The sequence below is a fragment of the Gopherus evgoodei genome, chromosome 17, assembly GCF_007399415.2.
Source record: "Gopherus evgoodei ecotype Sinaloan lineage chromosome 17, rGopEvg1_v1.p, whole genome shotgun sequence".
NCBI classification, from domain to species: Eukaryota; Metazoa; Chordata; order Testudines; family Testudinidae; genus Gopherus; species Gopherus evgoodei.
The window spans coordinates 1258662-1273766 of NC_044338.1; the positions used below are offsets into that span (position 1 = coordinate 1258662).

The 15105-nt window shown below is 58.7% G+C and overlaps 1 protein-coding gene across 2 annotated transcripts; it reads right to left on the bottom strand.

The window, feature by feature from the left end:
- Positions 1–43: 43 nt before the first annotated feature.
- Positions 44–15103, bottom strand: VTN (vitronectin). Of its 2 annotated transcripts, none has more exons than XM_030536268.1 (8): positions 14917–15103; positions 13823–13987; positions 4621–4947; positions 4004–4143; positions 3323–3479; positions 2500–2652; positions 696–980; positions 44–226 (listed from the first exon to the last, which is right to left on the bottom strand). In XM_030536268.1, the coding sequence occupies exons 1-8, from the start codon at positions 15101–15103 to the stop codon at positions 129–131; spliced, it is 1512 nt and encodes a 503-aa protein (XP_030392128.1). In that variant the 3' UTR covers positions 44–128. The 2 variants fall into 2 exon arrangements, with proteins under 2 accessions (XP_030392128.1, XP_030392130.1); XM_030536270.1 differs by lacking the exons at positions 13823–13987; positions 14917–15103 and adding exons at positions 6123–6242; positions 6852–7620.
- Between the last annotated feature and the right edge of the window lie 2 nt (positions 15104–15105).

The following is a 15105-nucleotide window of genomic DNA, read 5'->3' on the forward strand; positions in this document are numbered from 1 at the left end:
TGCCCGAGACAGACGTGGTCCAAGGCGACACAGAGCTCCCTGTTTATTTGGCTTTAGCAAAAGACCCAGCTGCTGTGGATATGGCGGGATGGCGGCAGCCCATCCCCTTGGGGGCTCCCCTCTCCCGCTCAGGGGCAGCCCAGCCAGTACTGAGCGATGGGGCGTGGGTAGCGAGGGCGCGCGAAGTCCACCCGCTTGCTGTGCAGGTTGAGGCGATAGTACTTGTCTGCAGGAGAGAAGGGCGTGACTGTCAGTCCCCCGGGGAACAGGGCCCAGGGCTCCACTCACCCCACCCTCAACCACAGCTCAGAGCAGCAGGAGCCAAACAGGCCTTGCTGGCCTCCCCTAGCCTCCCACCAAGTGCAGGGACAACCCTGCTCAAAGCCTTGGCCAGAGTCCAGGCCCCGCCAGGGCAGCCTGACTCCCGTGTTCAGGCCCAGCCTGCCCCTCTGTGAGGATCCCCCTGCCGCAGGTGCCAGCCTGCTCCGGCTCTCCTCCACGCCATGAGGCACCTCTCCACAAGTCAGTCCAGTCTCTTTCAGCCAGGCTGAGCAGAACTGCAGGGCCCTGGGAGAGGATGGCCATAAGGGGGCTGGTGGGGCCGCATGGCAAAGCTGAAGGCCAGTCCTGCTGTGGGGGCTAGGTCGGGTCAGCTGTGAGAGCAGCTGGGGTGAGCTGATGGTGCTGGGACCCACCTGCCACGAAGAAGTAGACGCTCTGGATGGGCTGGCACTGGGAGCCCCCGGGCAGCCAGTCAGGGTCCGTGTCCGAGGAGTCGGACTCATCCTGTAGCCAGTCCCAGAAGGTGTGAGCTGCCGGCCGCCGGCTCCTGTACCTCTTGCGGTGCCGGCGGGATTTCCTCCTTCGAGCCCAGCTGCTGGCCCTGGAGGAGACGTAGATCCTGCCGGCCATGGCAGCATCCAGGTGGCTCGGCACTCCCCGCCAATCCCTGCTGATGGGCCGCGGTCCAGTTGCCCCACCTGGCAGACCAGCACAGCGTGGGCATGAGGACTGGCTGGCAGCATAACTGGTGCGGTGATCCAGCCACAGGCAGAGGCTCACCCAGCGGGGAGGCCCCTGACTGATCTTGCCACAGACAGCGTCAGGGAGTGGGGTCCCCAGGGCCTCCAGAACAGGGAAGGAAAGGAGCTGGCGGGGGGCAGTAGAGCCACCCAATCCCCGTGACAGGGCAAGGAGCAGGCTGGGAGGAGAGACATGATGGCAGGATTCAGCCTAGCCTTGTTTCCCACCCTGTTCCTCTCCTCCCCAGCTTTCTCTTCACCTTGCACAGCTCTGCAGCATTGGCTCCAGTTAAAACAGACAGGATCCTGGTATGTCACCTGTACAGGGGGAGCAGCGGGTGCGAGGGGTATGGTGCAGCCTGGGGACTTGGGTTGTGGTGTGCAGGTGTTTTGGGACTAGGGGGATGCAGCATTGTGAGGAAGTGGGACTGTTCTTAATGTTTCCTCTGAATGCTGTGTGGGTGCCTCAGTTTCTGGCCGACACTCTGTCTCTTGACAACTAATGGCCCAGGCCCTTCCTCCCTGCAAGGGGATGCTAAAGGTGGGGGGAGAACAAAGAGATCAGGTGACCTCCTGGCCCGGGAAAGAGACAAAGACCAGAAAGGAAGGGCTGGAGGGGGGGGGGGTTTCAGTTGGGAGCTGGCTGGGGATGGGAAGTGAGGGCAGACGGGGTTGTCTGGCTTGCTGGGCCCCAGGATGGACCCAGCTGAGGGATCCCATTCTCTGTACCTACAAGCTCTGTTTTAGACTATTCCTGTCATCTAATAAACCTCTGTGTTACTGGCTGGCTGAGAGTCACGTCTGACTGTGAAGCAGGGGTGCATGCAGGATTCTCTGGCTTCCCCAGGCCCCAGCCTGGGCAGACTCGCTGTGGGGAGCACACAGGGGGCAGGGGATGCTGAATGCTCCAAGGAGAGACCCAGGAGGTGAAGCCGTGTGAGCGTCTTGCCGTGAACAAGTCTGCTCCAAGGGAGAGGAGGCTCCCCAAAGTCCTGCCTGGCTTTGTGGGGAACAGTTCCAGAGCATCGCCCAGGGAAGGGGTTGCTAAAGGTGGAGGAGAACAAGGAGATCAGGTGACCTGGCCCAGGAAAGAGACAAAGGCCAGAATGGAGGCACCCACACAGTATTCAGAGGAAACATTAAGAACAGCCCAACTTTGTCACAAGCATGTGGGGGTGCGCTCTGTGCTATCACTCCCTTCCAGGCTCCCTGTGAATCTGGCCTCTTGCATGTGTTGGGTGGAGCTGGTCCCTCTGGGGTCTAACATACGCCAGAGCTGGATCAGGGGCCTTTAACCTGCCTGTCCTGTTTAGCACTTGAGCTCCCAACCTGCGTCGCTCCCTTTCTGCAAAGCCCCTAGCAGCTCGTACATGCTTGGGGTGCATCCCATGGCCTCTGGTTCCCCCTGCCCCAGCCCTCTGGCTTCAATGACATGCTCTGCCCGGGCCCATAACCTGGGCCGTTCCTCCCCACTTACTGCGCGGGGTGCCCCCAAAGAGCAGTTGGAAGAGGTCCTCCCAGCTGTCGCCCTGCATGAGCGCGTAGTGATCAAACACCAGCGATGGAGAGGACACCTCGCAGTCCTGCCGGCTGGGCTGGTTGGCAAAGTCGTATGCCCAGTAATGCTTGTCTGGAAACGAGACATGGAGCCTGTCAGGCTAGAGAGATGTCATCCTGCTGGACGGGGCTGGGGCCTAAGGCACAGGGTCCTTGTGCTGCTGGCTGGAGCAGGGCAGGGCATCCCCCAGCACTGGGACTGGCTGGCAGTACAAGGCATCCCCATTCAGCAGCCAGGGGCTCTCCAGCCTTCATAGCGTAGCCAGGCCCAGCGCCGATCGTGTTGTTACACCTCTTGGCACTAGTAACACCCCAGGCCCTGGAGGCAGGTGAGCGGCAAGACGCCTGGCTTTCCTTTCCATCCAATACAGCTGGGTGCCATGACTGAGTGCAATGAGCAGCCCAGACACGTCCCAGCTACGGGTGAAACCATGTTTATTAGTGTCTTAAACCCCCATCATTTCTAGCCACTCTCCTGAGTTCTGAGTGCCTGGAGCTGGCAGCGCCTGGTATGCAGGCAAGGGCCCTGTGCCCGTGGGCTGAGCAGCCAGGCAGGGACGGTCTGGCACTGCCGGACAGCAAGGTTGTGGAGAATGGCAGGGCCAGTGGGCAATGGGCTGCAGTGAGCTGAGGCTCAGCACCAGCAGGGCACTGCCTGTGTATGGGGACCATGCCCCTGGGGCACTGTGGGGAGACACAGCGGGGAGGGGCAGCTGGGCCGGCTGGGAAAGCAGCTCATTTACCTTTAAAGAAATAGACTCTCTCCTGGCCGTGGTAGCTGCGTGCGGGGAGGGCGAAGGCTGCGTCGATGTCATCAGGGATGTCCTGGAAGCCATCTGAGATATTGCGGGGGTAGCCGGAGTCCAGCACACCGTCATCAAAGCGCCAGTACTGACTGTCCTTGGGAGACAGCCACAAGGCAGGGTCACCTGGGGGCACTGCTGCTGGGCTCAGGCAGCATGTCCCTTCCTGGGGAGCAGGATTCAAGAGCCACAAGGACTCTGGGCCGTGAACCCACAACGCTGAGCTATGTATATTCCCTGCAGCGAAGCGTCCGCCCCTGTTAGCGCTCTCCCCGCTGCCATGCAGGACACCAGCCTGGCCATGCCCCGACACACCAACGGGCAGCCCGGCGCATGCCCAAGAGCTCTTGGCAAACTCCTGTCACTGTCCTACCTTTGACCGGGGCCATCAGCTGTGTGCCTGGCCTGTCAGCTCTGCCCCCTGCTGCCCTCCTGCAAAGGGGCACAGGCCAGGGGGATGAGGCCTCGCAGCTTGCCAGGGTGGCAGCCTAGAGCAGGGCCTCCCAAAGGAGCTGGCGGCAGCTGGCTGGGGTGGCCCTTTGCTGTGAGTGGTGCTCATGAGTCAGGCCATGCAGCAGCAGCACAGGCAGGACTTTAGCCAATCCCTGCCCATGGCCCCACCTGGAAAATGTAGGTCTTGCCCTGACAGTTAATGCGTGTGAAGGCGGCATCAACGGGTCCCTCGATGCCCCAGACATCGCGGATGAGCTTGGGGTAGCCAGGCCTCACACTCTTCTCATCCAGTTCATAGACGTATTTCCCTAAGCAAGGAGGGACAGGAGCCGTGAGGGGACAGCTCCCACCGCCCTCACCTCCGCAAAATCCCCCACTGCTTTGTTTCCTGCCCCGAGTGCACACACTGTGAAAGGCTGGCTATCCGCAGGGAGGCTCTGCACCAAGCCGGAGTCCCTCACCAGGCCCAGGATAGCCACGGCAGTGCAAGCAACCCAGGGCTTTGCTCTGACGGCACAGCATCTGCCTCTGTGGGGGACTCAGGCTCCAAGGCCCATCAGTCCAGGCTGTCAAGGGCCCAGCCAGTGCCAGCTGTGATGGTGGGTTTGATGGCATGCACATGTCTGGGAACTGGGCTGAGACCCATCTTCCCCCTCAAGCATCTGGCCAATGGGAGTGACCTGAGATGGAAGCAAGTCAATGCCCTGGAGGGGGAAGCCTGTGCAGCCCTTGGCTCTGAGCCAGCCCCCGCCCAGCGCCCATGGGCAGCACTCGCCTGCCAGTACCTCGGAATGCATAGAGAGAACCGTTCTTCAGGTCCGTGAATGCATCAAAGGGCTTCCCGCTGCACAGCTCCTCCACCTCCTCCTGCTGCCCCTCTTCCTCCTCCTGCTGCACCTGCTCCACCTCTTCTGGCCCACTGGGGACCAGCAGGTGGGCACCACTGCCTGGCGCTGTGACTGAATCGACAGTGGCAGCAGTGCCTGGGTCTGGAGATGTGGTTGGGGCATCAGTCCCTGTGTCGAGGACCTCTGTGTCTTCACCCCAGGTAGCATTGGTGCTGTAGTCCATGTAGTCGTCCTCGGGGAATGCAAACATGTCCCCACGGGTCACTGCACACAGGGCAAGAGAGAGGCTCAGCATGAGCCAGTCAGCAGCCGGAAGCCCAGGGGATGCTACAGCCCTGACTCTGCTGGGGCTCTGAGTGGCTGGGCAGAGGTGACGTGCTGCCAGAAGAAAGTTCCCATTCAGCATGGGAAGAAGGGTCCCTCCTACACTCCCCACCCCCTGAATCAGTCTCTAGCCCCCCAGACTTCCTGCCCCTTGGAAATCACAAGAGCCCCTTGTCATGGAGTCCCCGGGCGATGCTCTGGAACTGCTCCCCACAAAGCCAGGCCAGACTCTGGGGAGCCTCCTCTCCCTGGGAGCAGACTGTCTGCAGGGCAAGAGGCTCACACGTCTTCACCTCCTGGGTCTCTCCTTGGAGCATTCAGCATCCTCTGCCCCTCCGTGCGCTTCCCACAGCGAGCCAGCCCCAGCAGGGTCCTGGGGAAGCCACAGGGTCCTGCACCCCCACTTTGCAGTCAGATGTGACTCTCAGCCAGCCAGTAACACAGAGGTTTATTCAATGACAGGAACAGGGTCTAAAACAGAGCTCGTAGGTACCACAAACCAGACCCCTCGGCCGGGTCCATTCTGGGGGCAGTGAGCCAGACTCCCACGTCTGCACTTCACTCCTCATCCCCAGCCAGCTCCAGAATGAAACCCCCTCCAGCCCCTCCTCTCTGCTCAGCCCCTTTCCCGGGCCAGGAGGGCACCTTATCTCTTTGTCTCCAACACCTTCAGCTGGCACCTTGCAGGGGATGGGCCCAGGCCATCAGTTGCTAGGAGACACAGGGCCAGGCATTTAGGTGCACTGGCCCTTTGCTCTATAGCAACCGTATACCCTGATCCCACCACCTAGATACTTAAGAACTGCCATGGGGACACTGAGGCACCAACACAGTATTCAGAGAAAACATTAAGAACAGTCCCAGTTTGTCACACCCCTGTGAAGGGGGCTCAGCATCAGCCTGTCTCCTAATGGAACGTCCCAGTGACCACAGCAGCTGCTGAAAGGGGTCATGCTGGCCGGGCACTCACTGACCCGGGCATATCGCCACACGCAAATCTGGAGCACCCTTCCTGCTTCCAGGCAGCCAATGGCAACCACAGGGAACCCGGGCCTTGCTTGTGACTGCTCCCTGGCAAGGGGAAAGGGCCTGGGGGCTCCAGAGGGGGCAGGTACCTTTCGTCTTGCAGGCGCTGGCATAGTCACTGCAGCAGCTCTGGTAGTACACACAGAGGGAGTCACACTGGCACTTCCTCTGGGCATTGAAACCATCCTCACAATGGCCCACACACGACTCTGAAACAGCCAACCGCCAGCCAGGAAGTAACTGCAGCAAACCCACCCCCAGGGAATAAGCTACGGCCCCCGGGGCGGCCAGCGATGCCCCACACCAGCCCCACCTGCTAGCAATGGCTGGCGACTGGTGCAAACAGGACCTGGCTGTTGTCAGCCTCGCCACACAGGCAGCCCTGCGCACTGGAGCAGGGTTTCACTAGCTCCTTGTCCCCATCCCTCTGTGCCAGGCTTCTCCCCAAGCCCCAGGACCTGCAGAAGCTGGGAGAGTCTGGCTGCTCATCCCCACTGCTGTGGGGTGTGCGATGTGTGACTAGTGCCGTGAATGGAGATCTGCCTGTGGGGAGAGGTCAGCAGCGCCTGGCTGCTCCTTTCAAGATCCTGTCCACAGAACAGGCTGCCTGGCAACCCCGGCCAGAACCCCAGCAGGCTCCTGGGGAACTCAGCTGCTGCTTTCTCCCGGGCTCCTTGGCCAGTTGGAGGCCTCAATAGCCCCAGCCCCCAGAAGCCCAACGGACCCATTTGCTCTCTCTCAAAGGCTAGCTGGAAGCGGGAGCTAAGGAACTGGCCTGTCCAGCAGAGAGCCCAGCCGAGGGGAGAGCAGAGACTTACCTTCAGCTGCAAAAGCCCCGCAGAGCAAAGCCAGCATCAGAGCTGGGACCAGCAGCCTCATGGCGCGTTGTTCCTGGGACTGCTCAGGCAGGCTGAGGCTGCTGCTGGAGCTGGGCTGCAGCCTCCTGTCCCAGGAACTCGCTGTTTGCTTAGCCTGCCCCTCTCCAGGGAGAAAACAAACAGTCAGAAGGTCAAAAAAGCAAAAGAGCAGGAGGTGACTGACTCCCCCGGCCTCCCCCACGCAGGCCTGGAAGGGGTCTGAAGGCCTTTGCACAGGCAGTACCTGCTGGGACCCTGCTCTGGGGGCTGACTCTCTAGAGGGCTAAACAAAACCTGTACACACCAAGCTGAAGGCGGCTAGAACAAGGTTTGAAACTCACTGGCTGGCATGGGCCAGGGAGTCTTTTCCAAACGCCTTGGCAGCCCCACAGTAAGGAGCTGGCCAGCGAGTCTCTCCTTGGAGCCAGCTGGGCAGCAGATGAGAGGCCTTTTCATTCAGTCATTGTCTAAGGCCTGGAAGGGCCACCAGACCAGCCAGTCAGGCCTGTGTGTCACCCTAAACCCAACACCTGAGACCAAGGCAAGCCTATAGGAGATGGGAGGTAAAATGCTGTTCCAGGTTCCAAGGACGTTACCAACTTGTGAGTCACGTGTGTGCCTGAAAATCTTAAAACCCAGCTCCTATGGCGAAGGTTACGTGGGAATCTCAGCTTCCATTTTATAGCCAGTAGCTTTCTAGCCCTCACTTTTGCAGTAAAAAGTTTGAAAATCATAGACTTGTAGGACTGGAAGGGCCCTCGAGAGGTCTCTAGTCCTGTCCCCTGCACTCATGGCAGGACTAAGTATTACCTAGACCATCCTTGACAGGTGTTTTGTCCAACCTGCTCTTACAAATCTCCAGTGACGGAGACCCCACAACCCCCCTAGGCAATTCATTCCAGTGCTTAACCACCCGGACAGTTGGAAAGTTTTTCCTAATGTCCAACCTAAACCTCCCTTGCTGCAATTTAAGCCCATTGTTTCTTGTCCTGTTCTCAGAGGTTAAGAACAATTTTTCTCCCTCCTCCTTGCAACAGCCTTTTACATACTTGAAAAACTGTTCTCATGTCCCCTCTCAGTTTTCTCTTCTTCAGACTAAACAAACCCAGTTTTTTCAATCTCCCCTCATAGCTCATGTTTTCTAGACCTTTAATCATTTGTGTTGCTCTTCTCTGGACCTTCTCCAATTTGTCCACATCTTTCCTGAAATGTGGTGCCCAGAACTGGATACAATAGTTCAGTTGAGGCCTAATCAGCGTGGAGTAGAGCCGAAGAATTACTTCTCCTGTCTTGCTTATAACACTCCTGCTAATACAGCCCAGAATGATGTTCGCTTTGTTTGCAACAGTGTTACACTGTTGACTCATATTTAGCTTGTGATCCACTATGACTCTCAGATCCCTTTCTGCAGTGCTCCTTCCTAGGCAGGTGTGTGAGACTATCAAAAGCTCTACTAAAGTCAAGATATACCACATCCACTGCTTCCCCCTATGCACAAGGCTTGTTACCCTGTCAAAGAAAGCTGTCAGGTTGGTCTGATGTGATTTGTTTTTGACAAATCCACATTGACTGTTATTTATTCACCTCATTATCTTCTAGATGTTTGCGAACTGATTGCTTAATTATTTGCTTCATAATTTTTCTGGGTACAGAAGTTAACCTGACTGGTCTGTAATTCCCCGGGTTGTCCTTATTTCCCTTTGTATAGATGGGCACTAGCTTTGCCCTTTTCCAGTCTTCTGGAATCTCTCCTGTCTTCCATGACTTTTCAAAGATAATCACTAATGGCTCAGATATCTCCACAATCAGCTCCTTGAGTATTCTAGGATTCATTTAATCAGGCCCTGGTGACTTGGAGACATCTAACTTGTCTAAGTAATTTTTAACTTGTTCTTTCCCTATTTTAGCCTCTTCTGATCCTGCTGACCCCCGAAGGCTCAGAGAGCAAATGGCCAGAACCCAGCGTTTGGGATTTTTGAGCCAATCTCATGATTTGTTGGGCCTGACTAAGAATCTGTGACTGCCTGGGGCTGGCGATGTTGACACGAGCCCCCAGGACATACAGTGATGGCTGCACTTTAGGATCTGAGTGAAGCTATTTCCCTGTGTATCAGCAGCTGCAGGGCAAGTGACCAAACCACCCAGCACTCCAGAGTGGTGGGGGGCTGAAGCCAGGGGCCAGCAACCGGCCTGGCTGCATCATGCAGAGCCTGTGCCCTTTGCTCACTAGTTTATTGGGTACACAGAGCTCTGTGTATTCTGCTCCCAGAATTCTCCTTTCATCAGACCCTCTTGTTACTAATTAACATGAATTCGGCTCTGTCTCCTGGCTCCTGATCACTCCCAGCCAACAGGGGGCAAGGAGCAAAGGGCCAGGGTCCACCTGGGCTCAGCCTGTACATGCTGCAAGGCCCAGCCCGAGCATGCGCAGGACCAGCGCTAGGGTTTCTCGCGCCCTAGGCGCACGGCCATTTCGCCGCCCCCCGCACTGATCCCGCGGCTCTGGTGGAGCTGCCGCAGTCATTCCTGCGGAGGGTCCATTGGTCCGCGGCTCCGGTGGAGCTGCCGCAGTCATTCCTGCGGAGTGTCCGTTGGTCCGTGGCTCTGGTGGAGCTGCTGCAGTCATTCCTGCGGAGGGTCCGTTGGTCCGCGGCTCCAGTGGAGCTGCCGCAGTCATTCCTGCGGGAGGTCCACTGGAGCTGCGCGAGCAGCCGACCGTCCGCAGGCACGACTGCGGCAGCTCCACCAGAGCCACGGACCAACGGACCCTCCGCAGGCACCACTGCGGCAGCTCCACCAGAGCTGCCTGCCGCCCTCCCGGCAAAATGCCACCCCCTGAATAATCCTGGCACCCTAGGCGATTGCCTAGGCTGCCTAAATAGTAGCGCCAGCCCTGAGCACACGGCAGTGTCCCATTGCAAAACAGGGCCCGGCTGCTCTGCCCGCTGTGCGGCATCTCACATCGCTACAGCAGAGAGACACTGCACACTTAGTGACAGATCTGCTGGGACTGGAGAGACTGGGGATGGTCGGTGTGTGCTGCTCTCTGCCCTTGCAGGAGTCATGGTAGTTTGTTAGCCTTATCACCCCTTCTGTAGGCTGGGAGACAGAGACAAGGTTCCCCGGGAGCTCTCAGATCTTCCTCAGCCTCCCATCCTGCACTAGGAACGCAGTCAGCAGGGGTTGCTGAAGACTTTCTCCCCCAGACAAATGGGGTTAGCAAGGCCCTAGGGCCAGGACAGTGGGAAAGGCGGTGAAAGGCAGCCCGGTATGGATAGGGTTTGCCAGTTATCTTTTAGTTCAGTGATAAAGGCCTAATTATCTTCCTATACATTCACAGGGTTGAAAACAGATACGATAAAAATGAGAAAAGATTTAGAAAACCTGACCTGAAGAAAGGTCAAAAAAATGGGGCACCTTAGTCTTGAGAAAAGATGATGTGGGGGGACGGACTTGATAAGAGTCTTCACACATGTTCAGGGTTGTTATAGAGAGGACAGTGATCAGTTGTTCTGTGTCCACGGATGGTAGAACAAGTAATCAGCTTAATCTGCAGCAGGGAGACTGAGGTTAGATATTAGCAAAACTCTCGGACTCCACGGGGAGTTAAGCACTTCCAAGGGAGGGTGTGGAATCCCCATCGCTGGAGCTGTTTAAGGACAGGTTCGACAAACTCAGGCCAGGGCTGGTCGAGGGTTACTCGGTCCTGCCTCAGTGCAGGGGACTGGACTCAAGGTCCCTTCCAGCCCGACATGTCAGTGATTCTCTGAGTTGGTGTCTCCCCGCTGGGTAGATGAGCTGGACTGGAAGTTGATACATTGTTCAAGGAGAGGTCTAGCCTGTGCCTCCCCTGGCCCCCGAGCTGCGTTGGGCAGGGGCTGGCGAGACAGGCTGCAGGTGCCGAGCCCTGCCCAGGGGAGAGGATAAGAGCCAAACGGGGCTTTGTAATTCCTCCCCAAGGGGCAGAGCCAGTCAGCGATGCCCATTTCCTGAGCAAAGCAAACAGCAGCCTCTTCAGCCACCCAGGGTAACGCAAGCAGCAGGGATCCCTGCAGCAGGGATCTAAGCAAAGGCACAAAGCATCCTGATCTCTGCCGCTGCCCCCCCACCCCACTGGCCATCATAGGAGGAGCCCCACTGGAGGGTCCTGCTACCTGGACATGGACCCAGGCAATCGGCCACACTCAGCTATGTGGGCTCTCTCCTCTTTCGGGCTGCAGGGCCCGTCACCCTGAGCAGGGAGAACTGATGAAATGCCCTGCACACAGGAGCTGCTCAGCGAGGACAGGGGCAGGGGACAACCCGGAGACCTGCCTGTCAGGCTGCATAGAGCCAAGAGTAACTGGCCAGAGTAAGGGTCTGATCTAGGTCCTCTCTCAACTGTCCCTTTGGATGTAGGTGGAAGCTGAGGTCACATCCAGAGCCCCAGCCTGCTGCTGTCACAACCCCCCAAGAAAGAAAACAAGAATTCTGGGCTTGGTAGGGAAAGCAAGAGGGATGGAAAAGCAAAAGGTTAATAATTTAACTGGCTAGCGAGCCCCTGTGGACGGGGACATGCACACACACACACACGCTCATGCTCCAGCTTACCCTTCCCAGGGACAGGCGCACACACCAGCTACGCCCCCCCCCAGGGACATGCGCACACACTAGCTTACCCCTCCAGGACACACGCACACCAGCTTACCCCCCCAGCGACACATGCGCACACCAGCTTACCCCCCCAGCGACACATGCGCACACCAGTTTACCCCCCCGGACACACGCGCGCACATACACACCAGCTACCCCCCCCAGGGACACGCACACACACACATACACACCAGCTACCCACCACCCCCAGGGACACGCGCACACACCAGCTACGCACACACCAGCTACACACACACACACGAGCTACCCCCCCGGGAGATGCGCACACACACACACCAGCTCCCCACCCCAGGGACACATGCACACACACCAGCTCCCCGCCCCAGGGACACGCTGTCACGGAGTCCCCGGGTGATACTCTCGAACTGCTCCCCACCAAGCCAGTCAGGACTCTGGGGAGCCTCCTCTCCCTTGGAGCAAACTGTCTGCAGGGCAAGAAGCTCACACAGCTTCACCTCCTGGGTCTCTCCTCGGAGCATTCAGCATCCCCTGCCCCATGTGCGCTTCCCACAGCGAGCCTACCCAGGCGGGGTCCTGGGGAAGCCACAGGGTCCTGCACCCCCACTTTGCAGTCAGACGTGACTCTCAGCCAGCCAGTAAAACAGAGGTTTTTTCGATGACAGGAACAGGGTCTAAAATAGAGCTTGTAGGTACCACGAACCAGACCCCTCAGCTGGGTCCATTCTGGGAGGCAGTGAGCCAGACCCCCCACGTCTGCACTTCACTCCTCGTCCCCAGCCTGCTCCAGACCAACAACCCCCTCCAGCCCCTCCTCTCTGCTCAGCCCCTTTCCCAGGAGGTCTCCTGATCCCTTTGTCTCCAACACCTTCAGCTGGCACCTTGCAGGGGAGGGGCCCAGGCCATCAGTTGCTAAGAGACAGAGGGTCAGGCATTTAGGTGCACTGGCCCTTTGCTCTGTAGCAACCGTATACCCTGATCCCACCACCTAGACACTTAAGAACTGCCATGGGGACACTGAGGCACCAACACAGTATTCAGAGAAAACATTAAGAACATTCCTAGTTCATCACACACGCGCACACACACACACCCCACCTTCCCCCAGGGACATGCGCACACACACCAGCTCCCCCCCAAGGACACGCGAGCACACACACAAGCTACCCCCCCTGGAACACGCGCACACACCAGCTACCCCCCCCAGGGACACGCACTCACACACCCCAGCTACCCCCCCCCCAGGGACACGTGCACACACACCAGCTACCCACCCCTCAGGGACACGCGCTCACACACCCCAGCTACCCCCCCCCAGGGACACGTGCACACACACCAGCTACCCACCCCTCAGGGACAGGTGCACACACCAACTGGCCAGCAGCTAGGGATGCTCACTACGGTGGGTAGCCCCTTATCTCTGCGCACTCCTAGCTAAATGAACTATTGCTAGCACTGGGCAGAAATCATGGGCTAGGAAACGCCTTACGGCTCAGCGTCTCCTGGAGGCCTGGGCTGGTCAGATCCCGTTAGTTACTGACCCCTGTGTCACGGAGTGTGGGGGAGTCCGGCCCTGCACCCCTCTTCCTGGGACCCACAGTGACTCTCAGCCAGCCAGTAAAACAGAAGGTTTATTGGACAACAGGAACACAGGTTACAGCAGGGCTTGCAGGCACAGTCAGGACCCCTCCATTGAGTCCTTCTGGGCTTTCAGGGTGCTTGGATCCTAGCCAGGATACCCTGAATTCCGCCCACACAGCCCCAAGCCCAAACTCAAACTGCTTCCCTCCTGCCACTCCCTTCCTTTGTTCCCCTTCCCGGGCAAAGGTGTTGACCTTTCCCCTCCCTTACCTAGCTCAGGTTACAGGCCCTGGCATCGTCCATCCCCTAAAGTCCTCCCCTGCTCTCCCACTCCCCACACAGACAGCCCCTACTCCATCACACCCTGCCACAAGGTAACGGTCCCCGGCTCTGTCCATCCACGCTGGTGCAGAGAGGGTGACCGCCGGCTGCTAGGCACCAAAACAGCTTCTGGATTCAAGTCTCAGGCTGAGGTGGCTGTGGCTTGGCTCTGGTGCAAAGGGTTTTAATGGCTCTTTCCAGCTATGCAACACCCAGTGTGTTTTGCCCCATGTCTCTGTCTGAGCTAGGTAACAAAAGCAGGTACCAGGCCAAATCCTGCTTGCAGCTACCCAGGGGCAAATCCTGAGCCAATGGCGTCACCTTGATTGACACCACTCTGAATGAGGCCAGCTTGGCCCAGTAGCCAACGTACGCAGAGAACTGTCCCCGGGCTGGGACAGGCAGACAGGGCGACTCACCCAACTGTGTGGAGAAGGAATCGAGTAGCAAACTGCAGCGCTGGACGGGAGGCTGCCTGCACCCCCGCACGTCGCTCTGTAATGTGCCAGCAGAGCTGCTGTGATCTGGGCCTGCGGCAGCAGGGGACATACGGGCAGGGGCTGCCACTTGTAGCTTCCTGGGAGCTTCAGAGGAGAGAGGGAAAGGCAAGTGTGCGCTGCTGCCTCCTGATCTGCCCAGGCCCCAGGCCAGCCAGGAGTAAGGGACAGCCCGCGACCCCTACTCCCTCCCGCGAGCCCCGCCCTGCTGATTGCCCGTGGAAGAGTTTATGGGGTGAGACTGTCACTGGCCAGCACCCTCAGCACCTCAGCCCAGGACTGGGCAGGGCTCTCTCAGGCTGCTCACCCCATCTTGGAGGAGCTGGCTGCAATGGTGGCCAAAGGAGACTTAGGGGAAGGAATGAGCTTTCTGCTCCCAGGGCCTGAGAAAGAGGAGATGGCAGGGCTCTGGGAAGGGGTCTCAGAATAGGTGGTGATAGAAGGGCGTGGTCTGAGGGAGATACAGGAGGGGGACCTGGGGCTCAGGTGGATCAGCTGGGGGAGCTCAGAGGGGGGAGTCAAGGTGGACCAGCTGGGGGGGTAGAGGGGGCTTAGATGGATCAGCTTAGGGGGCTCAGGAGGGTCAGCTGGGAGGGCTCAGGATGGACCAGGTGTGGGGGCAGATGGGGGGATCAGGATGGGTCAGCTGGGGAGCCTGGGGGGGCTTAGGGTGGACCAGCTGGGGGTGCTCAGAGGGGGGCTCAGGGTGGATCAGCTGGGGGAGCTCAGAGGGGGGATCAGGGGGGGGATCAGCTGGGGGGGGCAGAGGGGGAGTTCTGGGTGAGCAGGGCCTGAGGGGAAGGCTGCCATCCCTGCTCAGTGGATTGCCAGAGCATCTCTGGTGGCAGCAGGAGGAGGGGATGTTGTTGCCATGGGGACAGATCCTCCTTGTAGGGGCGGGACCTGAGCTGGGTGACATCATCCCCAGAGGACGTGGGAGGATGCTGAGCCGACAGCAGGCAGAGCCTGGATGGGTCTGGAGCAGGCAGTGCAGGCAGCAGCTGTCATTCACTCACCTGGTGCTGAGAGCTCTGCATCCGGGCAGCGGCAACAGCATCCGAGTCTGGGAGGGGAGAAAGAGTTGGCACACGCCAAGCACTGCAGCTGGTACCCGGCCCAGCTCAACCCCTCCTCCTCCACCAGTCCAGCCTCCTTCCCCCAGCCTCCACCCGCTTTGTTCTCCATCCCTCCCATCTCCTCCATCT